The sequence below is a fragment of the Erpetoichthys calabaricus genome, chromosome 8 (genome assembly GCF_900747795.2).
Source record: "Erpetoichthys calabaricus chromosome 8, fErpCal1.3, whole genome shotgun sequence".
Taxonomy (NCBI): Eukaryota; Metazoa; Chordata; class Cladistia; order Polypteriformes; family Polypteridae; genus Erpetoichthys; species Erpetoichthys calabaricus.
Genome location: NC_041401.2, coordinates 19,537,979 through 19,562,485, shown reverse-complemented (window position 1 = coordinate 19,562,485; position 24,507 = coordinate 19,537,979). Strand labels below are relative to the sequence as shown.

General features: G+C 38.6%; 1 protein-coding gene across 3 annotated transcripts in view; it reads right to left on the bottom strand.

The window, feature by feature from the left end:
- The window catches only part of mettl8 (methyltransferase 8, methylcytidine), a 144,166-nt gene that overhangs the window by 117,859 nt on the left and 1,800 nt on the right, over positions 1-24,507 (bottom strand). Inside the window, exons 2-4 of one of the 3 annotated variants that reach the window (XM_028806308.2) lie at positions 23,985-24,065; positions 16,897-17,056; positions 3,357-3,448 (exon numbers count right to left, since the gene is read on the bottom strand). In XM_028806308.2, the coding sequence (XP_028662141.1) occupies positions 3,357-3,448; positions 16,897-17,051 (247 nt within the window). In that variant the 5' untranslated portion in view covers positions 17,052-17,056; positions 23,985-24,065. Of the gene's footprint in view, positions 1-3,356; positions 3,449-16,896; positions 17,057-23,580; positions 23,636-23,984; positions 24,066-24,507 lie in introns of those variants that run through there. The other 2 variants (XM_051930677.1, XM_028806307.1) reach the window with 2 other exon arrangements.

The following is a 24,507-nucleotide window of genomic DNA, read 5'->3' as shown; positions in this document are numbered from 1 at the left end:
ATCGGTGTCCACCTGTCTGTGTCCAGGCTGTTCCCCACAATATGTAAAACTTTGCACAATATATATTCACATGTTTTTATGCAGTTGTGTATGTTGTACTACTTTTTTCTCTTTCATAAGCTTTTATTCTGTCTTGTACATTGTAGGTCAGCAGTCTAAGTTTACATTTGTTATTAAAACAACCACATATGAAAACTAACATTCTTTCCACAAGGGAACAAATAAAATTAGCACTAACAAACAAAATCCACTTCCTCTGAAAGGCAATTACATTGCCTCGTAATGTATGTGTCTGTATAGTTTCAAAGTGTTGCAGAATGGATTCCATATCAGCATTAGAGACAAATGAAATGTAAAAAAAGAACAAGGTTCTCATGAAATCCCATTGTGTTGTGTTGTTCTTGGTTACAAAAATGAATTCTGTACTAAGTACTGTATTTTCTTTTTGTGAATGGAATTCAGACAGCAAAACCAGGAAAAACAAGCATATTAGTATACTCGTAATTCTCAAAGTCAATAGAGGGTACAATGGAGTCTAATTACAGTATGTTTAGATTCCTCAAGGACACTAGGGAGGACAGCTCATCTGGGACTCATCAAAGGTTTCTATGGCAGTATGGAGGCACGCAGAGGTCTAGATGTATGGCCTCAGGGAGGCTCCACAACATCTATTACTTTGAACATAAATCTCTGGAGGTTCAAGACTGCACAGGACACAGTGAGTTTAAAAATGGAGCTTTAAAGTCCTCCTGGCCATATGGAGGTATGCTTGGAATCAAGAGATGAGAAGTGTGTAAGGGCTCAGCTAGTGGGGAAATGTCATGGCCATTGAATTGAAAAGCAGCGATGGTGGAAGGTGAACATGGAGTGAAAGATTAGTACTATAGGTGAGTTAAATGCTAAGAACATCATAAGCTCCTTCTTACCCAAAACCTATCATGCCTGAAGTAGAGTTTTAAATCCTTTGTAACCTATGCTTCCCAATCTACTTGTATTGCTAGGTGTTTCTTAATATGTGCAAACTTCAGCAACAGACAATGGACACTGGAGAGAGCAAATTAAATTTACATCATAGCAACTAATAAAATAACAATAATAATAAATATAATAATTCACATGAGAATTGAGTTTAAAAATATTTAGTGTGATTTGCTTTCATATTTTACATATAATATTAACACTTGTTTCTTTGTAGTGATGAAGCATGTACTTAGAAGAACCTCCACAAGTCAGAAGATAAAATTTTCTTGTAACCTTCCATGCACCATAGAATTGATAAACTTTTATACTCAGAGAATACCAGGACAGAATCAGTATAAACAAAGAACCTGTGGCACCTACATGTATATGAATCACAGGCTTTGAGTATGTATAGTCAAAGTTTGACCTAACCCAAGGGGTATGAGTGAGACGCTGAGTGGGTAGAAGGCTTAAGAAACCAAGTCATGCCAAGCCAAGATTGTTTACTGGGTACATTAGTTGAACATGAAGGGGGATTCAGTCTCTACACTACAATATGCCGTTGGTCAAAGAAATGCAACAGGGAAGCTCAAAACTGCCATAAATTCTAAGTTACACAGAAGCTCAACGTCTCTTATTTCACCAAATCCATCCAGTGACCATTATGGTTCAGGAGAACGATTAGCTTACTACAAAAAGCCATTTGGCAATCTAGGCATTTTGGGTGCCTAGACCCCTAGCAAAAAGAACTGCTGTCTGTCCAAGTTGTATCTGCCTGAAGCGATTTACTTTATTTCTGTTTTAGGCACATTAGGAACCTTCATTTTGAGAATGCTACCATAATTCAAGAATAAATGTGTAAGCCTCCTTTCCTGCTTGTTTTGGTACTCTGTCTTGTCACATGGTGTTACAGATATAATAGAAAGAAGAAGGTACAATGGTGCAGTAGTAATCCACCTTGACAGTGACCACTAGTGGCGATGGAAATTGTAGCTGCATCTTTGTGACAGGCTGGTAAATGTAAGCATATGAAGGCTATAATGGGATTTGGGACAATCTGTTCAGCTGTACATAATAAAAACTTTTAAAATGGAAATAGGATAACAGTAGGGCCCATTCATTGTAAAAGAATAATAATATATTTCATTCATATAGCAGTTCTTCTATGCTTAAAGCCATTTACAAATATATAAGAGGAATGAAAGCACAGCACTACAGTAATCCCTCGCTACTTCGCGGTTCACTTTCGCGGATTCACGACTTCGCGGATTTTATATGTAAGCATATCTAAATATATAACGTGGATTTTTCGCTGCTTTGCGGGTTTCTACAGACAATGGGTCTTTTTACTTCTGGTACTTGCTTCCTCAGTTGGTTTGCCCAGTTGATTTCATACAAGAGATGCTATTGGCGGATGGCTGAGAAGCTACCCAATCAGAGCACGCAGTTAAGTTCCTGTGTGCTGCTGATTGGCTCAGCGATGAAGTGCTGCATTAACCAGGAAGTCTCATCTCACTCATTCAGCATTAACGTGCTTCTGCTTCAGGGGCCGTGTCCAAGCGCCAACAGAAGATGCAAATGATTGCAGAAATGGTAAAAGTTTTGGATATGTTGAAGGAAGGGAACAGCTACACCGCTGCAGGAGACCATTACAGCATCAATGAGTCCACAATTCTTTTTATTTAAAAAGGAGGAAAAGCATATAAGATCTACGGCCGCAGTGTCCTTTAACCAGGGCGCAAAAAACGAGTTGCAAGTGGACGTGATAAGGCAGTAGTCTGGATGGAATCAGCTTTAGGAATCTTTGCAACAAGGTTGACGACGTCATGACTGCCTACAACCTGCTACGTGTACTTCGCTATATAGTAAGTGTAAACTTATCTACCGATTTCATATTGCTTAGCAGTTGTCCCTGTTATTAATAGAGTAATGGGTGGGTTGTAAACAATACAGGGAGGGTTTAAAAACGTCCAAATACACGTTAAATAATTAAATAAATATGGTGTCCCTACTTCGCGGAAATTCAGTTATCGCGGTCGGCCTTGGAACCTATCTCCCGCGATAAGTGAGGGATTACTGTAGATACAAAATAATATCAGATGTTAAACACCAAAAAAAGATAACTTCATAACACAAACTCCACAATTAGAATAAGAATCAATAAAAACGTTTTTAAGAAAATCTGGAACAGTAAGATTTATACTTTACCAGATGCGGTAATGCATTTCTTAGATTATATTATACAGATAATATGTCAAGTTTGTTTAAATAATTTGAAGCATCAGATGACAAGCAGGAACCAGCCATGAACTAAGCATGACTATCTAAGCATCAGACTATTAACACACAAAGAACATACTACATGACATCTATATTTTTTTTTCTTAGGATCTTACTTTGGTATTCTTGAGGAATGAGAACAGCAGAATTTTCTCTGGACTTCATTTCTGCCATTTCTTTATCTTTCTGTGACCACTGGACATGATCCCTGATGCAAAGTAAAAATAGCCAGATTAGGCATAGTTATCTCATTAACAATTCCAATGGGTCTTCATCAGAATTAAATGTGCATGTAAGAATATTATATAATATAAAAATGGATCATTGCATTTACTGTACATACAGTATTATATTCCAGTACAGACCTATTATACCACATTTAGTTAGGTTTACTGCTTTATGTGGCAGTCAAGTCACTGATGTGGAGTTTCAAATGACTCTGTACTATGCTAGTTAACTACTCATTTAGCTCTACTTAATATCATGTAGCTAATGCCTTGTAGAATCCTTTTTTCTTTGGATAAATAAACATGTGAAACTTATGGAAAATAGCACATAAGTCTAAAACATTTACAATCACTGCCAAAAAAGGTTTTAACAGTAATGAGTATTTAAACAGATGTCACTCTGAGCATGTACAGTAGGAGACTACTGAAAAGACAAAGAGAATGAAAAGGCGTTGAGTTAGAAAGACCAGGAGAAGGAAAGTGCAGGAAAAATGAAATGAATAAGTACAGATGAAGTGTGACACAAGGCTACTCTGCAGGATTCTTGTGTTCTTTTACCAAGTGTTCATATAAATTATCTGTATCAAGTTACATATATTTACATTTATTAAAGTGCATGGGCTGCAACTCAAGGAGGCCAAAAGTACAAAATTAAGAATGATTTGTTAAGGGAAATTAAAATACAAGAGGAAGAACACAAAGTACAACTTTAAGAGCTTAGTGTACAAAGACACTGCCTACCTGGCAAAAAAAGCCTTCTACTCTGTTCCACCAATAAAGAACACACTTAAAATGTATGAAAAAACTTATGAGGCATAAAAGAGTACAGTTCACAATGCTACAAATTAAAAGAAATTTTGGTTAAGTCAAAAGAAACACTGGCCTTGATTTTTGTAATACAGTTTAAAATATGGATGTATACTGCTCATAACTTTCTTGCACTACATTCCTTATTTTGTAAACACAGACATTATTACAGTTATTGCTAAGCTTCTAGATGCTCAAAGTAATTTTCCTGTGTAATGGAAAGTAATATTTTGCATATAGTAGGTTAATAATGTTTTTTGTAAAATTATTGAATAACTTTGAGTCATATCTATATATCTAAAATTCTTTTCGCGTTTGAAACGGAAATTACGTATGACCACGCGATATGGAAATTACGTATGACCACAGAATATATTATAATACAGGAATTAATTACTTCTTTTGTGGACGCCATTTTTATATCGTCTTTATGAATTGTAATTATTTATGTGAGAGTTATTTTACTGATATTGAAAAGAAGTAAACACAAACACGCCGATATATCCCAAAGAAGTGCGCCCAGCGTCGCCCTCTCCCAGCCCTCCTCTCTGGACTACAGTGCTGAGCCGTCCGCCGCCAGGTGCGTTCTGACAGAGAAGTTTTATTTATTCGTCCATGTGACTGTCACGGAACCTCCCACATTGAAACTTTTTTTTTTAGTTGGCAGTACTTGATAGTAGAAGAGAAGAGGAAAACAGCTTTGCGTCTTTCTACTTTTTAACTGCGCTGAGCTGTAAACAATATCAAGACGAGACCGCCTTCAGTGGCCAGGGGTCGTGAGAACAAAGTGGATGCTGGGAGGCACGGAATGTCGGGCTGCTCCGCGGGGTCGAGAGCTTCGCAGTTTCGGGCAGCGTCCTCTCTTCTCGCATTGTTTGTGACACTTCAAGTGCCCCGTTGGCTCCTGGGAGAGTGGAAATCTTTGCGAATGAGTGTAATTGGCTTCATCGAGGCAGGACTCTGTTTGTAAATTGCCCTGCACGACTACTTACTGTCCCTTAAGGTAAGTTCGGGTCACTAAAACCCAGCAATATTCAAGGTTGCTTTTGTGATGAATTATTATAAGAAGTAAATCACAGGCACATAGTGCAAGGTTGTCAGGCAGAAATTTGGACGTTCACATAGAAAATGTAATTTCTACACCACAGTAGGTCCCTTTCACAAGGGATCTACTACCGAGAGATGATCCAAATACATTTTAGCTGCTGTTAGTACTACTTGCCTGTTGTGTTATAGTGCCTTTAAAATGCAGTTTACCCGAAACCACTCCAGTGGTGCTCAATGTATCAATGTATCTTCTTAAATGTTAATGTTTTACTGTTTAATAAATTTAAATAATAAATAAATAATTTTTCCCTTGCACTCAGTGAGCGAAGCCACTGGGTAATCAGTTAGTTTTATTTAAAAAATAATAATGTTTCAGGAGAAGCTGAATAAGCCAGTTGTTGCTTGGGCACATTTATGACCCTTAAGATAAAAACTTTGATTATGTGCTACTCTGGAGTGTGCAATTTGTGGTAGGATGGATGAAGGCTCTGCATTGATCTGGTTGTAAGCTTTTGCACAAGTGCGCTTTGCTATAACCTGCATCTTCTCTGAGTGTGAAGCTGCTGTTTTGATACTCTATCCATCCATCCATTTTCCAACCCACTGAATCCGAACACAGGGTCACGAAGGGTCTGCTGGAGCCAGTCCCAGCCAACACAGGGCACAAGGCAGGAACCAATCCCGGGCAGGATACCAACCCACCACAGGACACACACAAACACACCCATACACCAAGCACACACTAGGGCCAATTTAGAATCACCAATCCACCTAACCGGCATGTCTTTGGACTGTTGGAGGAAACCGGAGCATCTGGAGGAAACCCATGCAGACACAGGGAGAACATGCAAACTCCATGCAGGGAGGACCCGGGAAGCGAACCCAGGTCTCCTAACTGTGAGGCAGCAGCGCTACCACTGCGCCACCATGCCGCCCTGTTTTGATACTCCATCTGTAAAATCAAGGAGCGAGGGCAAGTTTTAAAAACATAAGCACCCCTTCCCTTTCCAGGAAGACAGCCTAGGGGAATACAGGTCACTGAGATGAATGGACAATCTGGCCAGTGATGGAATGGGGGCTGAGTCATGCCTAAACAGGACTGATCCCTGCACTCTGATACTCTATTGGTCCGAGAGGTACATTAAGGTAGCTGGATGTGACAAGAGGTCCATGGCAAAGTGTGATTTCTAATAAATAATCACGAGTCCTGGAGCATGCAGGCTCCAAGCGAGTGCAGGCGAGCTTGTATGCACAAATCCAAGGTTGATTGGGGTGCTTGGCTGATCGCACAATCACAGGCAAAAGCAAGCACGTTAGTCCAGTGCTTCATTCCACATCAAAACAGATGAAGGACAGCAGCTGGAACCAATTGTTTCCATAAAGGGAGCCTACATATCAGAATCGGGAGGAAGTGAGAAAACCAACTAAGAGATGGATGACAGACTGTGGCACAGCAATGGACTGTGCAAATTGTGCAAAGCACAAGGGCCTACGAGCTTGGGGGGCCCACTCGGGGCTGTACAGATTTTTTAAAAATTGAATAACTTAAATCACTTGCACAATTCATTACGTTATTAATTCACAGTAGTAACTGGTAGTAACTGACAATGCTGATTCTGGTGGATTGTCACAACGGTCGCAAGCAGGTTATGCAGACAGTGCAGTGAGTGAAATGGTTGCAACTTCCTAGTCTAGAAGTAGTGATACGGCTTCAGATCAGGTGCTATCTGCTAAAACCGTTAATAATGGAGACACTCTTAAAGACAAACAAGCAATATACTTGTTTTACTAAAGTTTTAAAGTGAAAGTGAAAATGACGCATATGTAACAATTCCCATGAAAATAACAATCTCTTTAAATTGTATATCCGCGTAACCAAACCCGGAGGTTGGCTTAGCAAAGCGAGCAGGGGGCGGAGTCCCTTAGTGTTCTTATATAATTTAAATACTAATGGGAACTGCACTTTATAAAATATTTTGCAACCAATGTTGCTGACAGACAGACAGACAGTAGTTTTAACAGAAAAAGCAACCATCATACCTGTATTGCCAGTTAAATCTACTGTCACTAAAGATTGGTTTCCCTACCTGATTACTACAGTGCCAGTGTGCCAGAACCTGCAAAGGCACTTGCTTACGTTTTTTTAGGTCATTTTCAGGTTCATGTGAGCCTCTCTATCTACTACTCAAGTTAATGAGTTTTTCTTTCTTTCTTGTATAAAATTACTGGGTACTTTCTTCAAATGTATTTATACTTACTGCTGTCTTGTAATATATAAGTTTAAATATAAGTAGCATAATAGTTTTAATCAATTACTAACACTCCTCTATTCTGTTTCTCTTCTCAGTATTTGGATGTAGCGCTTGATGTCATTGCTCTACTGCCAGGCTGCTCTCCTGTATATGGAAAAGTCATCTCGGATAAAGGAGCATTGGAATAATCACATGGAAAGATTCTGTCATCAGATTGGATGGCCAGCACAGACTCCATTATAGAAAACCCAGACACGGGTAGATGGAGAGTTTTCCCAGGTTTCCATAACTGGGACTTTACTTTTGACTTTCTCTTGTACAATTTTTATATCCACTTTTGTCAACTGGACATAGTTCATCAATTAATTAATGGATGGATATCGTTGGTTTCGGCTGGCGCCCTTCCCGGGGTTTCTTTCCTGCCTTGCGCCCTGTGTTGGCAGGGATTGGCTCCAGCAGACCCCCGTGACCCTGTAGTTAGTATATAGCAGGTTGGATAATGGATGGATGGATGGATATTGTTGGTTTCCATTTATGTTTAGTCAGTTCTACTTTTTTCTTTGTGTGTTTTAACATGCCTGCATTTATATGTGTACCAGTTCTATATTTAGTAATTAATAATCTGTGCTTGCATTTAAATAAGAACTGTTCACAGTGCTCTGCGTCTGCACTCAGTGAAAAGTGCTACACAAATGTAGTTGTACTGTATTGTGTATTGTAACACAGATGCCTGGAGGACATCTCCCAAAATATTCATCTCTTAAAAAGTGCAGTTCAGCAGCCTTTGAGTCCAAGCTTGTTGCCTTGAAGCAAGCTGCAGTTGCAGCAGAATTCGCACATTTTTGTATGGCACGATTTACCACCTCATTAGGTGCCAGCATTTGAAGTAAAGCAGAGTAACGTACGAGTGTGCAGCCTTCTGCTGAGATGGAAGTATTAATTTTTCACTTGATATTCATCATTTGATTTTACTGTTTCAAAAATCTGAAATTACAGTTTCGCAAAAAGGCTTCCTAGTGTAATACTTTTAACGATAGGAGCTTGCTGTCTGTTTTAATGAAAAGTGTTTTTAATGTAGCAGGCATCTTCTGCACACACCATCAAAAAGACACAATACAGTATATCCGTACAAAATAAGGCATTTACACCCCCTGCAGAGACATGCCTGCCTTTCAAAGTACGGGCCCACAAGCCATTAAATAGCAGCACTCAAGAAATTCTCCACTGTCAAAGAAATGCTTCCCCAAAAATGTCTCTCATAGCAATTTAAGCTTTCACACCAAAATAGAAGCAATTAGCTTTGGCAAATGTATTCTTATTTAAAAAAACAGACTTAAAAGAGTGCATCTCTTCCTTCTCATTTATCGTCATTTGATTATTTGTTTTTTCATTCACAAAGGAACAACCATTACCTTAACTGGCTATACAGTCTGCTTCTCTATAGTAGGTGTCATATTTTCCATACCTGTATTACAGTATATCATCACATACTTCTACACATAAAATACAATGTATCAAGTCTTCCAGTGCATGACTTTGTAATAAAGATTGTTATGGACACAAAAAAGTAATACTCATGAGCACCTAACGCCTAGAGTGTACCTGTTTTTCTCTCAGTTGGCATTAGCTATAAACTACAACATACAGAAAGCCAAAAGCATTAACTCTTTACTACAAATCATCATTAACAGCATACCACATTTTCCCATTATTCTCACATTCACTGATTTATTGAAAAATTCAATTTAAGTCCAGTGTGTCAGTTAGCTATTGTGAGGGCGGATGGAATACATACAGTGCCTTCAGAAAATATTCACGCTCATTCACTTTTTACACATTTTGTTATGCTGCAGCTTTGTGCTAAAATGATTTAAATTCTTTTTTTTTCCTTTCTCGAACAAATACTCAATACCCAAGAATGACAAAGCAAAAACAAGATTTTAGAAATGTATACAAATATATTAAAAATAAAACACTGAAATATCACACTGGCTCAAGTATTTAGACCCTTTTATTCAGACTCAGTACTTTGTTCAAGCATGCTTTGGCAGTGATTATGGCCTGGAGTCTTCTTGGATTTAACGCGACAAGTTTCACATACCTGGATTTGGGGACTTTCTGCCATTTTTCTCTGCAGATCCTATTAAGCTCTGTCAGGTTCATAGGAGACTATTGGTGGACAGCTATTTTTCTGGTCTCTCCAGCGACGTTCAGTGAGGTTCAAGTCTGGGCCCCTGAAGTTGATCCTAAGCCACTCCTGTGTTGTCTTTACTTTGTGCTTAGAGTTATTATTCTGTTGGAAGTTGAGCCTTTCGCCCAATCTGAGGTTCAGAATACTCTGGAAAAGGTTTTCAATAAAGATATCTCTGAAGATAGCTCTGTTCAGCTCCCCTCAGCCCTGACTAGTCTCCCAGTCCCTGCTGGTGAAAAACAACCTCGCAACATGTTGCTCCCACCATCATGCTTCATGGTTGGAATGGCATTATGCAGGTGATGAGCAGTACCTGGTTTCTGACCGTTTGACACTTAGAATAGTTCAAACTTGATTTCATCAGACCAGAGAATGTTATTTCTCATAGTCTGGGCATTCCTAGGATGCCTTTTTTGTAAACTCTAACTAGCCTTTCATGTGTCGTCTGGCCACCCTGCCATAAAGCTAAGATTAGCAGAGTGTTATAGTAGTGGTTGTCCTTCTGAAAGTTTCTCTCATCTCCACACAAGTTCTATAGAGCTTAGCCAAATTAACCATCAGGTTTCTTGATCACTTCTTTTACTAAGGCCATTTTCACTCACTTTCTCAGTTTGGGAGGGCAGACAGCTCTAGGAAAGGATGAGGTTGTTCCAAATTTATTCCACTTAAAAATTCTGGAAGTGATTGTGCTCTTGGGATACTTTAGTGCTGCCTAAATATTTTTGTAGCTTTCCCAAGCTTACCCTTGATGCAATCTTCTCTTTCAATCTCTGCATACAATTCCTTCAACTTCACGGCTTTGTTTCTGATAGACGTTGTCAACAATGGTGATATTTATTGGCAGGCGTGTGCCTTCCTAACCATGTGTAATCAACTGAATTGACCAGAGGTGGACTCTAAACAAGGTGTAGAAATATCTCAGTGATAATCAATACAATGGGATGCATCTCAGCCAAATTTCAAGAGTCACAGCAAAGAGTCTAAATACATGTGACAATGTGATATTTCAGTTTTTTATTTTTGATACATTTGCAGAAATTCCTAACATCCCATTTTTACTTTGTCATTCTAGCGAATTGAGTTTTGTTTGATGGTGGAAAAAATGATTTAAACAATTTTAGCGTAAGTCTGCAACATAGCAAAATGTGAGAAAAGTAAAGGGGTCTGAATATTGTTTGAAGGCCATGGGAATGGGCAGTTTCACAACCATGTATGGAGCCCTCAGCTTTAGGCAGTTAATACAAACAAATACATGGCTAGCTCACAAACAAAATATATGTATGTTTTATGCTTTGAAATCTACACATCAACGAAATTTAAAAAAAAATACTATCATAGTAGGAGGTTAGTTACTCGAGTATAAGCTGACCCGAATATAAACCAAGGTACCTAATTTTACCTACAAAAACTGGAAAAATTTATTGACTCGCGTATAAGCCTAGGGTGGGAAATGCAGCAGCTACTGGTAAGTTTCAATAATCAAAATAAATACCAATAAAATTACCTTACATTAATTGAGGCATCAGTAGGTTAAATGTTTTTGAGTATTTATTTCAAAGAAAAACAGTAAACTAGCTCTGTAAGTGGAGAAGAGGGTCAACAAAAACAATATGGTATCTCTCTCGCTCGCTCTCTCTCTCGTGTGCGTGTCTCTCTCTCTTGCGCGCCTGTGTGTGTGTTTCTCTCTCTCTCTCAAGTGTGTGTGTCTCTCTCGCTCGCTCTCTCTCTCGTGTGCGTGTCTCTCTCGCTCGCTCTCTCTCTCAAGTGTGTGTGTCTCTCTCGCTCGCTCTCTCTCTCGTGTGCGTGTCTCTCTCTCGTGTGCGCGTCTCTCTCTCTCTCACGCACGCGCATGTGTGTATGTGTCTCTCTCTCGCGCGCGTGTCTCTCTCTCTCGCTGCACAGGGAGAGACTGAACACGTGCGGGTTGGCGGGGCAGCAGGACCTGACTTGAATATAAGCCGAGGGTGACGTTTTTCAGCACATTTTGGGTGCTGAAAAACTTCGTTTATATTCGAGTATATACGGTAATTAAAACAGCCATACAAAGACTATCCAATCATCACAGTAACACTCTTTACTGAAAAAGCTAACCATTCAATTTGCTTAATGAGTTCTGAATGTTTAATGATTGTTACTATGTTTTTATTGTGTTATTAACTATTATTTCTTCAATTTAATAATTAAAAGAAGCTAACTACCATGTCGGCATTATCTAAAAGGCAAATTGCAGCATGATCAGTTGGTGCATTTTATTTAATTTATTTTGGTGTATTTGCACAGTTTTGTTGGTTTCTGCTCACCTTATCTGGGTTGTTGAGTATAAGGATGTGACTTATTATATTGGTTTAAGGTTATAACTTCTCTGTGGTATTTTTATTTTATCGTTACACTGACATTTTTTGTTTACATACAACCACAACCATTTGCATACATGTTTACTTATGACCCGAATGTGCACAGTTCATGACATCATTGGGGCGTGCCATTCAGGTAATGTCTCTATCCAAGACTGCAGATAAGTCTTCTTTGTATTTTGGTTAACAACATTTTTGGCTCACTTTCTGACTATGATATTTGTTTATCGTTTAAAGATTTAGCCATACCTGTATGTATTTGGTTGAATTCCTAGTATCAGTCCCTGCTAGCCTCCTGAGTATGTCTCTTTTCCTGATCCTTTTTCTTATGTCAAGCTATTATTTTATACTTAGCATAACAGACATAATGCAGCTTACATAACTGGTTAATGTTTAGATAATAAAAAATATGCCTATTCTTATTCTGTTTATCCAGAATAGGGTCACAGGAGAGGTACAACTTGCCCCGGCAGCAATAGGCAGTACACGAAATAAGACAAAAATGAAAGCACTGTCTTTTTACTAAATGCCTTACAAAGCTAAAAAATGCTTTATGTAGGTTGATGGGTCATGTGATCAAGTTTGAACGTGCTGTATATCTCTCTCTTATATGACAAAAATAAATTCAAATATGATCATGAGAGAAAAAAGGGAAGAACAGAACATCAATCTATTTCTGATTCGGAAAGGTAACAAATTATCAAGTGAGCATTGCCATATTAATTCAATGTTGTATAGAGAGATATGCAGGTGAATGAGCATATGGTGTCCTGGATAATGGACTATATGTAACACAATTTGTGAGACTCAAGGACTGTATTTCTGATACGGACCCGTCTCCTTTTGTCTTCACTCAGTACACCTCAGGCTATAAATGTAACACCAGGTCATGTCACTTGTAGAAATTCTCAGATGATTCTGCAGTTACGGGGTGTATTCATAAAGGGATGAGACAGAGGAGTGGAGTCAGGTGAAGAACTTTGTTTTTTTTGTCTACAAAGTAACTGCCTGCAACTTAACATCAGCAAAACCAAGTAACTGGTTATTGACTCAATGTACCAAAGAGCCTCTATGTCCGGTCACTACTCAAGGAGTGGATGTAGAGCTGGTCCACTCCTACAAGTACTTGGTGGTCCACATTAATGACAGGTTGGACTGATCTCGGAACACAGAGTAACTAAATAAGAAAGGGCATAGCCGGCTAATTATCCTTAGGACACTGCATTCCTTTAATGTGGGAAGTGACATCCTTTATATCTTCTATAACTCTCTGATGGCCAGTGTGATTTTCTACACGGTGGTGTGCTGGGCTGGTAAAATCACTTCAAGAGGGGCCCACCGAATCAACAAGCTAATTAACAGGGCAAGCTCAGTTACAGGATTCACTCTGGACCCCTTGGAGCCAGTAGCGAAGGAGAGAATGAAAACAAAACTGAGTGTCATTATGAACAATGCTGCAAATCCTCTCCCTAACACACCAACACTGACATCTTTCAGCTAATAAATTATTCAGCAGAAGTGTGTTAAGAAAAATGCTACAGGGGCTCCTTTATACTAATAGCAGTAAGTCTGCATAAAGCCTCACTGAGACTGGGACAACCAAGTCAGAACCTTTCTTTCTTTTGAATTGTCTTTCTTTATAGTCTTTCCAATGTGTGCTCAGACCAAAGTGTGTATGTTGTATGCTTATTTATTTACTTTCTTACTTATCTTTATTTATTTAAAGAGCTTCTATAAAAGGCCAAATTTCCCCTTGGGGGCAAATACATTTCTATCTATCTAAGATGTTCACATGTTATCCCCAGGCCCTTGTTTTGTCCAGGAGGAAAAGGGATCGAGAACTGGCCTCACCTACAGTCTTTGGTTTAGCTTCACTTTGCCAAGGGGCACTATGGCACATTTCCTTGTGCTACTGCCTCTTAGTTTCACTGTTCAAGACTCTGGCACTTTCTGGGTAAAATGTGCACCTCCCTTCGTCCTCTTGATTATAGATAGGTTGCAAGATACGGTGGGTAAGGCAGTAAACTTTATATCACATAAATACTGGATCATCTCCCACCTTAAATACACTGTATGACACTAAGCAAGTCACCTAATATGCCAGTTCTAAAAGAAAAAATTGTACCGCATCCATTCAACTCTCCACATGCATGATTTGCTTGGTTATTTCTTCTTCTTCCTCTTTCGGCTGCTCCCTTTAGAGGTTGCCACAGCAGGCCATCTTTTTCCATATCTTCCTGTCCTCTGCATCTTGCTCTGTCACACCCATCACCTGCATGTCCTCCCTCACCACATCCATAAACCTTCTCTCAGGCCTTCCTCTTTTCCTCTTGCCTGGAAGCTCTATTCTTAGCATCCTTTTCCCCATATACCCAGCATCTCTCCTCTGCACATGTATTTGCATGTGGTTATTTCTGTCTGTGCAAAATACAAATCTTCATATTTCCCTTCCTTACAAATATTTCGCTTGTCTGCAAAGATTTTTGTTTTTTTACTCCCATCAAAGATACTAGATATTCTATATAGATATGAGGGCACTGAATCCAAATCTGGCAAAATAATTGCTCTATCACATCCAGTTTTTGAGAGAGGAAGATTTGAAGTGAAAAAATGCTACTTTAGAGAAAAAGCACAAAGTATTTATAAAAGGTATTATTTAGACTTGGAAAAAATAATAAATTACACATAATTGTTTTAAATGTTAGTATTTAAAAAAGTAGTCACTTACTAGCTTTTTTCTCTTAAATCCTCCAAAGATGTTTAACAGTCGAATGACCAACAGATGTCTGCTAACATTGACTCACACTAACATAGACTCACTTCACTTTCCACTATACACGTAGCATCTCTCCATGTGAACAAAGTCCTCACTTGGACCCTCTCCCCATGTTCATTAGAGACTACTCCAATGTTCTTGGGGAATAAATCCAAATGAGAGTGCAGAAACTAGATTTTTATTGACATGTTGCAACCAAGTGCTGGGTAGGAAGACAGAAGCTCCTCAACTAGTTCCTCATAATTTTCTGCCTTTGTATTGCCAAGAATGTGGCGTCAAAAGCTTTTTTTTTCTTCAATATGCTTACCTGTTACCTGGTGAAGACAATGGATGGATCCACCCAACTTTGCATATTTTCATAAAGACATTAAAACAAGTTTCTCTCTTCTGGACAATAATAAAGCATCTTTCTGTCTTGCCTGAAGAAAGGGGCCTGAGTTGCCTCAAAAGCTTGCATATTGTAATTGTTTTAGTTAGCCAATAAAAGGTGTCATTTTGCTTGACTTCTCACTACATTCATAATGGATAACACGGTACAACACCGTAGTACTACCTTCTAAATATAAATTCTTGACTAGAAAACAAAACACTGATTGGGAACAAAATCTGTGTAGCAAATACTTGATGTGGAGTTGTTCCCACCTCAGTGGACGTTAAGAATGAGGAAAACTGACATTTTTCAGCTCAGAATATACTTCAAATAATATTCTGAGCATTAAAAAAATTAACAATTTGTTTCAAACCAGTGTTTTTCAGTGAATCTGATATCTTGATAATCTGAAACTGTTTGTGGTAGAGAAATTTCAATTTCAGAAATAGCTTTATCACACTTAAATCTATAAAGTACACTTTTTGCGTGGGAAGATTTTGGTGCAGATCAGTGTTATTATTTTTAAATGGTAGGTCTTACTGAAGATCAAAAATAAAAGGATTTTCATACAGATTATAACATCACAGCTTCAAGGCAGTAATGCTGATGTCAAAGACTTGCCTGATTGCATCTGTGGATTAGTGAAAACAGAAAATGAAAGATTTTCTTCCCTTTCTCCTTTTCATGTAAACCTTTTTAATATAAACCTAAGGGTGGTTACCTGGAAGGGTCTAACAGGCCTATCCATTAACATGTCAAAGGGAGGCTAACACCAGACTACAGATAGTATCTGTCTGTTTATGGGCTACCCCTCCCTTAAAAATGTCAAATCATTATTTTTTTTTCTATATAGAGATATGGGGTAAATCAAAATGAGTGCATATGGAGAGGGTAGTGCTATCCCATTATCCTGGAGGTCCAAAGCTTAGGCATTGAGAGCAATGCACGCCTTAGCAGAACAAATAAAACACTAGAAAAAATGGAAATGCATTACTTTCACAATTCTGAAAGAATAAGAGAGCTTCAATAGTCACAGAAAGGCAGTCAAAGTCCAGAAGACGTTGATGCAGCACAGGCATAATTAACTGTCCATCAAAGGTAACTCTGTCAATTAAAAATTGAGACTTTTTTTATTTTGTTTCTTTTACCCGTCAGTTCCGATGGCAATACTATAGTGCATAGGATACTTAATAGACCCATTGTTGGAAACCTTAGGTATACCAAGTAGCCTTCCCACCTCTAGGTTCAGTAATACTTCAAGTAAGGCCTGGCTGACAAGTAGCACACAACATTAAGCATACTGCTGTCAGAAGCCTTTACATCTATCTCCACACTTCATGCCATTTAACTTGGGGCTGTTTACTTACTCCATCAAATTACCCGTTTTACGTCAAGCTATTTTACTTCAATTTAAGGATCATGTATATTGAGCTATGAAAGTTTAATAAGAGTACACAATAACAGTAATTTACTGATAACCAGCTACTGCATGAAAAATACTAATTAGTAAGTAATGATAGGATTTTCATTTAAGTAGTTTTTTTTAGTACATTAGGAAAATAGGATCATTGGAGAATATTTAACACAATTTTAAATCTAGATAGCTACTCCATATAAAACAGAAAAACATACCACATATTATGTTCAAATACTTTACTGGGATCCGTTAGTAGCCGTGAACCAAGGGGTACAGCAGGTCTGCCTGTGCTTTCAAATCTGCATCTCATTTTCATTCCTTTCACAACAGTCAGGTTCCTAAGAACGGGGCAACAAACCCATCTCTTCATTTTACCTAGGATCAAAAAAAAATAATGCTGTAAGCAGGTATATAGTTTATACTGCATATCACTGCAAAGTAGATGGTTGTGAGGGACTGTTTTGAACAAACTCCAACCTGCATTGTAAAAGTTTCATTCCACTCAGATTCACACAGAACCATGCTAAACCCATTGCCAGGCTGGGTCTTGTGGATTTTTAGAATGGATGTCCCTAAGTGTCAATCAAGAGTTGTGTATTGTAAATTCAGTATCACTTTTGCATGGGACTGTTTCATATTGCTGATTATCCTGAAAAAAAAAATCACATTTTTGTTTTTTATTTCTTTGGTGACTTGTTTGTTAATTTAGAGTCTGTTGTTAAAAATGGTTTAATTTGCCCTATGACAACAGTGTATTGATGCTCAAGATCTGAATTGGATCATATACAGGTATCAAGTGGTAAAACTTTTAAACATTCATCGTGGCAAGCAACCAACAAATCACTTCCTTTCTCATTAACAAAACATAAAACAACATCTACCATATATTCTTGTTTTTTGTATGTTATCAGTAGAACTCTACCTAGCTGTTTCCACCAAGATTATTCTGCCCAGTGTAACGTAAATGAATTCTGCTGTCTGTGTTCTTCATGGCTGCTATGTTGGGATACACTAATTAAAATGGCTACAGCTTAAACACGATTCAGATTTATTCTGCAACTGAAAAGAAGTTGTGTTTTTAAAGATTCAGATATTAAGTACTGCACTGTATGCTTTGACTGACCATTCCCAATTGCAGCACTAAAATTTTCTCTTGAGCAGTGGAGGCGGCGTGGGGACCTAATCCAGGTATTTAAAATCCTCAGAGGCATTGATCAAGTAGATCCAGTATCCTTCTTTCATCTTATGGGTGAATTACACACTTGATTACATCAGTGGAATTTAAAGGGAAGTGCAATTAACACTGAAGCCCGGAAGCTCTTCTTTATGCAAACAGTTCTGAGACTCTGGAATAAACTATTGAGAGATGGAGTTGAAGCAGAAGACAACCTTTAAGAAGAATCTGGATGAGATGATGGGATAGCTAAGCTATGAGCTAAACAAACGGGCTTGATGTACTGAATGGTTTCCTTTCATTTGTCAAATTTATGTTCTTATGTACACTTCTCGCTGCTATGAATTAATTCTTGTCTAGGATATAGGTCTCTACTGAAAAAAATAAAAAAATTAAAAAAGAAAGTCTGAAGCTGTAAATCTCTCAACAAATAGAACATCACTTCCACATTGAAATCTTCTTATATAATACACTACCGTGGCTGTCCATTTGTCTGTCCAGGATTTTAAATCACCTGTAGCTCACAAACCGTTTCACCTATTGACCTGAAATTTGGTACACGTATACTACGTGATGTCTACTATCCACTTTCGGGGTGTTGACTGACCTCCAAGGTTATTCCTCTTTTTATTTTTATTTTAGTTTATTGTAGAAGTAACTCTCGGAAGCGGCCAGCAGGGTGGCCTTGAGGCGCATGCATATGGGCGCCGTTCTCATTCTCTAACACATTCACTGTCACTTCCCCTAAATCGTCATATCTTAAATCATTCTTGAGGTTAAGTGAAAATTTAAGGAAAATGTACTAAGTAATTGCAACACAAACACTGACTTAATCAATCAAAAGAAGAGAAGAAGCGGGCCGCTAGGGTGGAGAAAAGAAGAGCTGCTCAGGAAGCAGCAAGCGCACCAACCTCTGAGCAGATGAATGGTAAACATACAGAAAAACAGAATGACAACTAGGAATGCTCAAGTCAAGTGTATTCACTGCACGTTATCGTGCAGTACGCCGTTACTGGTGTTTAATAAATACAAAAGGGCACATGAGAAGAACATTGTTTTACCAAAAAATAAAGAAAAGGTGGGCTAATAAAGTATGCATTCACTTCTCTTCAGAGTGAAAAACCGCACAAGTACACTTCTGCTTTTCAGAATAACTTGATAGAATCTAATTGTAAGATAAACTATTGGTCAGTTAACCCAACAATTTTACATAACACCCTTCACATACAGAACAAGACAATACAGTTTAAGGGAGTAATACAAATCTTATGCAAATTGTCAATCTCTGGGATGAGAATACAAATGGCTCTGTGCAACAAACTGATTGATGCACAGAGCTGTAGCTGTGAAAGTAACTGATCGGCATTACAGTCAGCACAGACACAAGAAAAATAGTAGTGTCAGTTAAAAAAGGAAACGCTCTGTATGATTCAAGTATTATTTTCTAGTTAAGTCAGAACAGAGTTCAAACTAGAAATTATGACCACACAACATCAGGGCCCTACTTTGGCTTTCATTCAGTTTATCTATCCAATTTCTAAATCTGCTTAATTCAATTTTTCAAGTTTTGAGGCAATAACAGCCTAACTCAGCAACATCAGATATAAGGCTGGAACCAATTCTGAGACTAAATTAATAGCCAATTTCACAACACTTCACTCCTTTTTACAGGGTGAGCCAAAAACACATTTCAAATGTTTAGTGGTGGCTCTGAGGCTAGGGATCTGCACTGGCAATCGGAAGGTTGCTGGTTCGAATCCCGTATATGCCAAAAGGGACTCTGCTCTGTTGGGCCCTTGAGCAAGGCCCTTAACCTGCAATTGCAGAGCGCTTTGAGTAGTAAGAAAAGCACTATATAAATGCAAAGAATTATTATTATTATTAAAAATGCTACAAAGTAAAAATACATTTCATTACGACACAAGAAAGGGTATGCAAAATAGTTTTTTTCACTGTGTTTTAAAAATGATGTCTTCAAGGTGGTGGCCATCACTAGCGATACACTCTTCGAAACAATTTCTGAACACTCGCATGACTCGTTCAGCCATTTCAAGGGGAATAGTGGCAATTTCGTGGCGAATAGCGTCCTTGAGGGCATCAAGGTTTTGAAGTCGGTGTTTGTATATCTTCGATTTGAGAGAGCCCCACAAGAAGAAATCACATGGATGGAGTGAGATTGGGCAAATGTGAAGGCCACTCGACATCACCATGCAGGTAGATCAGCTTTCCTGGAAACATCTCCCGCAAAACAGCCTGGAGTTTTCTGTCCAATGTTATACCCAACAGTCAAAATTTAGCCACCCACTGAACAATTGCCTTCTGATTTGGGATGTCACCATTGGGAGGAATGATGACGTGTGTGCAGAACACGCGTTGCGTAGTGATGACGGATTCATTATTTTTGAAGAACTCTTTGACAGTGAAAGCCCAGGGGAACACCGGACCAAAGCGTGTTGCCGACTTAAAACTACAGGGATCGCCTATCAAAAGACCCCCCCAACCCACTCGGCTGCCTCTACCTCGCGTAATGACCTTGAGAAATGCGGTACTTCACTTTGGCTCACCACGTACCTTTGCAGAACATATTAATGCCTTTATTCTCGTGTATATATTGCAAACTACTCACAATTTCAAGAATATATAAAGCTGCTGGAGTGGTTCATTGTTTGTCTATAGGGCAACCAAACACTAGAATGACTAAGTATAAGTGATATCCACTATATAAAGACTCTACTTTACTTTACATCAGCACACTCTTTTTAGAACTGCTACTGGTTTGGCTATTCATATTACTTTCTTTCCTACTGACATACCATTTTCTGGACAGACCATAACTGTAGGGATCACTTGTTACTAATCCATTTCCATTCTATACTTTGCATCCTACTGTACTTGGAAAAAAAAATGCTGCAGTAAAAAGATTTTATAGTGGAAAAGAAAAAGTGCATTACTAGTGACAGCTGGCATATGATTTAATGCAAGCATGGGCATGGGCACAATTCTGTATGAAAACACTTTGTCACCAAACTGTTATACCTTTGTGGTCCCTCTAATGTACTCATTCCTAATCCTGTCTAACCTAGTCACTCCGAGCGAACATCTTAGCATCTTCAACTCCGCCATCTCCAAACCATACAGCATAGTTGGTCTCACTACCATTTTATAGCCCTTCCTTTTCACTCTTGCAGATATTCTTCTATCACAAATCACTTCTACCGTTCTTCTACACCCTGTCCACCCTGCCTGCACTCTCTTCACTCTCCATTTTCTGTTTTGTAATGATTGTTGTATAAATCCATAACATGGAACCTTACATTGTCTGAGAAAACTGACATCACTACAAATTAAATGTCAAATAGTTGTATGTAGTATAGGCTCCTAGTCACTGTGGTCCTGGTCTTTAAAACATTAATTTGCAGCTTCAGTCCCATTTATTTGTCACTGCGAGACCCCACAAAAGTAACTAAACATGCAAATGCTTCATGTACAGGAAAAAAAGAAAGTTATATAAAAGCAAATGGGCATCTGCCTTTCAAAAGTACGACTTGGCTTTGCTACTATGTGGTACCTGGGCAGTGTGGTGTAATGCTAGAGGCTTTGGAGTTTAAACCCTGAGGTTATGGGTTCAAATCACGCTACTGACACTGCATGACCATGATCAAGTTACTTTACCTGCCTGTGCTCCATTTGGAAAAACAAAAGAATTGTATGTCAAATGTTGTAAATGCGTCAACATAACATTAAGTAACTGGCTAGCATTTTTACTCTCCTGGATGCTCGTGATGTCTAAAAGAAAACGTCCAGCACTTTATTCTGAATAAAATCTCATTGCTAAGTCCTATCTAGTGGTGCTTATCTTGTCAAAAGCACTTCAATTTTTTGCACAGATACTTCATCATTTGAAGCTTAGGGAGCACTTCATATACAATGGTGATTATTTCAAGCAGAGAGATAAAAAAAAAACAAAAGTTAACCTTTGGATAGTTTCAAAAAGCAAGGTTTTGCAGCTGCGTTTCACGTAGCAGCTAAGGAACATTATCTACAAAGTACTGCCAAGTTCTCTTCCTTTACTTCCTTCCACTCTCCCTGCTTAAAATATTCACCACTGTATCCTAAATTCTCCAAAACATGCAGTTGCGAAGCATGTCCGTAATATCTGTCTAGACAAGCCCTGCTAAATGTATCATTGCCTAATTTGGAAACAGCTGGCGTGATTACATATACAAAAGTAAGACAGAGGCTGTCTTGTAACTCCAATGATATCTGTTCAAAGGGTAAGCTCTTTATTGTTCGAGACGAAGTTATGTCTTCACAAATATCCTATGTAAGCATTTGCCAGAACTTCTTTCTAAAGTTAAGTGTTTTCTATAGATTTAAAAAAAATATTTTGCCCGCACTGATACCTTACATTGTAGGCTATGGGGCACAAAGGAAAAAGCTTAAAAACGTAACAAATACATTCATTTTCCAAGCCAAGACAATGATGGAGTATGGATCTGCATCTTGACATTACACATACATTGTAAAATAGTTTATATGTGTCATTTCATCCTTCAATATCTGCAATAAGATGGTGCAGATGTTCTATCAGACGGTTGTGGCGAGCACCCTCGTCTACGCGGTGGTGTGCTGGGGAGGCAGCATAAAGAAGAGGGACGCCTCATGCCTGGACAAACTGGTGATGAAGGCAGGCTCTATTGTAGGCACGGAGCTGGACAGTCTGACATCTGTGGCAGAGCGACGGGTGCTCAGCAGGCTCCTGTCAATCATGGAGAATCCACTGCATCCACTAAACAGTGTCATCTCCAGACAGAGGAGCAGCTTCAGCGACAGACTGCTGTCACCGTCCTGCTGCACTGACAGACTGAGGAGATCGTTCCTCCCCCACACTATGCGACTCTTCAATTCCACCCGGAGGGGTAAACGTTAACACTATACAAAGACATTGTCTGTCTGTTATGCCTGCATTGTTATGACTCTTTAATTTAATATTGTTCTTTATCAGTATGCTGCTGCTGGAGTATGTGAATTTCCCTTTGGGATTAATAAAGTATCTATCTATCAATCTATCTTTGAAAAAAAAAAAAAAGCAAACAGCAATATTATGAGATTCAGCCATTTTAAAAGAAGACCAGCCGTGCACAATAGCTCTGCACTTAGTCTTCCTTCGCAACAACCTTTCGAGCGGAAGGTTTCCTCTCGGAAGACCAAATCTTAGAAAACATTTCATGCCCTGTGGTTGGTTTTGATAACATTTATTTCCGGATTTATGTCAGAACTATCACAAGTGAATAGAAAATATATCCTTACCATGAGAAAAGTAATACCAGGTATATGCAATACAATGATTATTTCTAGATCTCTTTTGTCGTCACAAACGTGTCGAAAACATGGAAGGCGCACATCAAAACTCCACAACTGTCTTGGCTTGAGAATTGGATGTATTTAGTACGTTTTTAAGCTTTTCCTCCGTGCCCCATCAAGCAACCAGACTCATGAGAGAGAGACTCGGTGTCCACACTTGGACTACTTAGCCCTTGACCGCAAGGTTTGTCATATACAGTTAGCTCTACTTCAAAACCTTAGACTCCCAACGACTAACTTAGCGAGATTACATGTACTTCAACAATCCAATTATTCATAGAAACCTGACTTCTAAAATGCCATGTAAACACTTATTCTGATTAGGGAAATTGAGTTAGTGCCCTCTGAGAAACCAGGTTACTGTTAAAAGGTTTTTTAGTCTGCGCATGTCCATTACACTCCGTCAGCCTGCACATGTATTTGCTTTGCATATGCTTTTAACAGCCCTGGGCAGAAGTGTCCTGAAAGTACATTTATAGAGGCAAATGTTCAAATGATTGCATTAGTCCTTCTCCTGGCTAAAATAATCTGTCTCAACATTTCAGAAATTGCTAAATGCATGCTGATGAATTGCACATACAGTCCTAAACTCTGCAACACAATCTCGAGAGCAGTAGGGTAACATGTTAAAAGTAACATATGTTAAGTAGTCTGATTACCTTTTAAAGTAACGAGTAACCTAACACATATCTTAATGAAGTAAAAATACCTGCATTGTCATGATTATTAGAGCAACACTGTATGTAAGGCAAGAAGCATACATACCGGTATGCCAGTCTTCTGCAGGGCTCAACTGCACAGCAAAAGCAGGAAAATATTTGCTGTGGGCAATCTGGTAACAGAAACCTACAAATAAAGTGTCAGTTTGACTGAACACATTTATAAAACAAGAAAATTATCATAAACATCATGCTTATTTTTAGACTCATATATATATATATATATATATATATACATACATTTATATATATACTAGCTGTGTAAGCCCGTGCTGTAAAAAGCCCAGGGTCCTAGAAACTATTGAAATCATCAGAAAATAAATTGAAATGTAGAGATGTCAGGTATTTGAATGGAACTACTCTGGGCATCTCTCTCCCAGGTTTTGTTTTGCTGATGTGTATTAGCGGCTAAACGACTTTTTCTTTCTTCTGAGTTTTCGTTTTGCCAACGTGCTCGCCTCACTTCTGTATTAGCGGCTAAGCGACTTTGTCTTTCTTCCAAGGTTTCCTTTTCCCAATGTGCTGGCCTCGCTTGTGTTATTAGCGGCTAAGCGAGTTTTCTGTTTCCT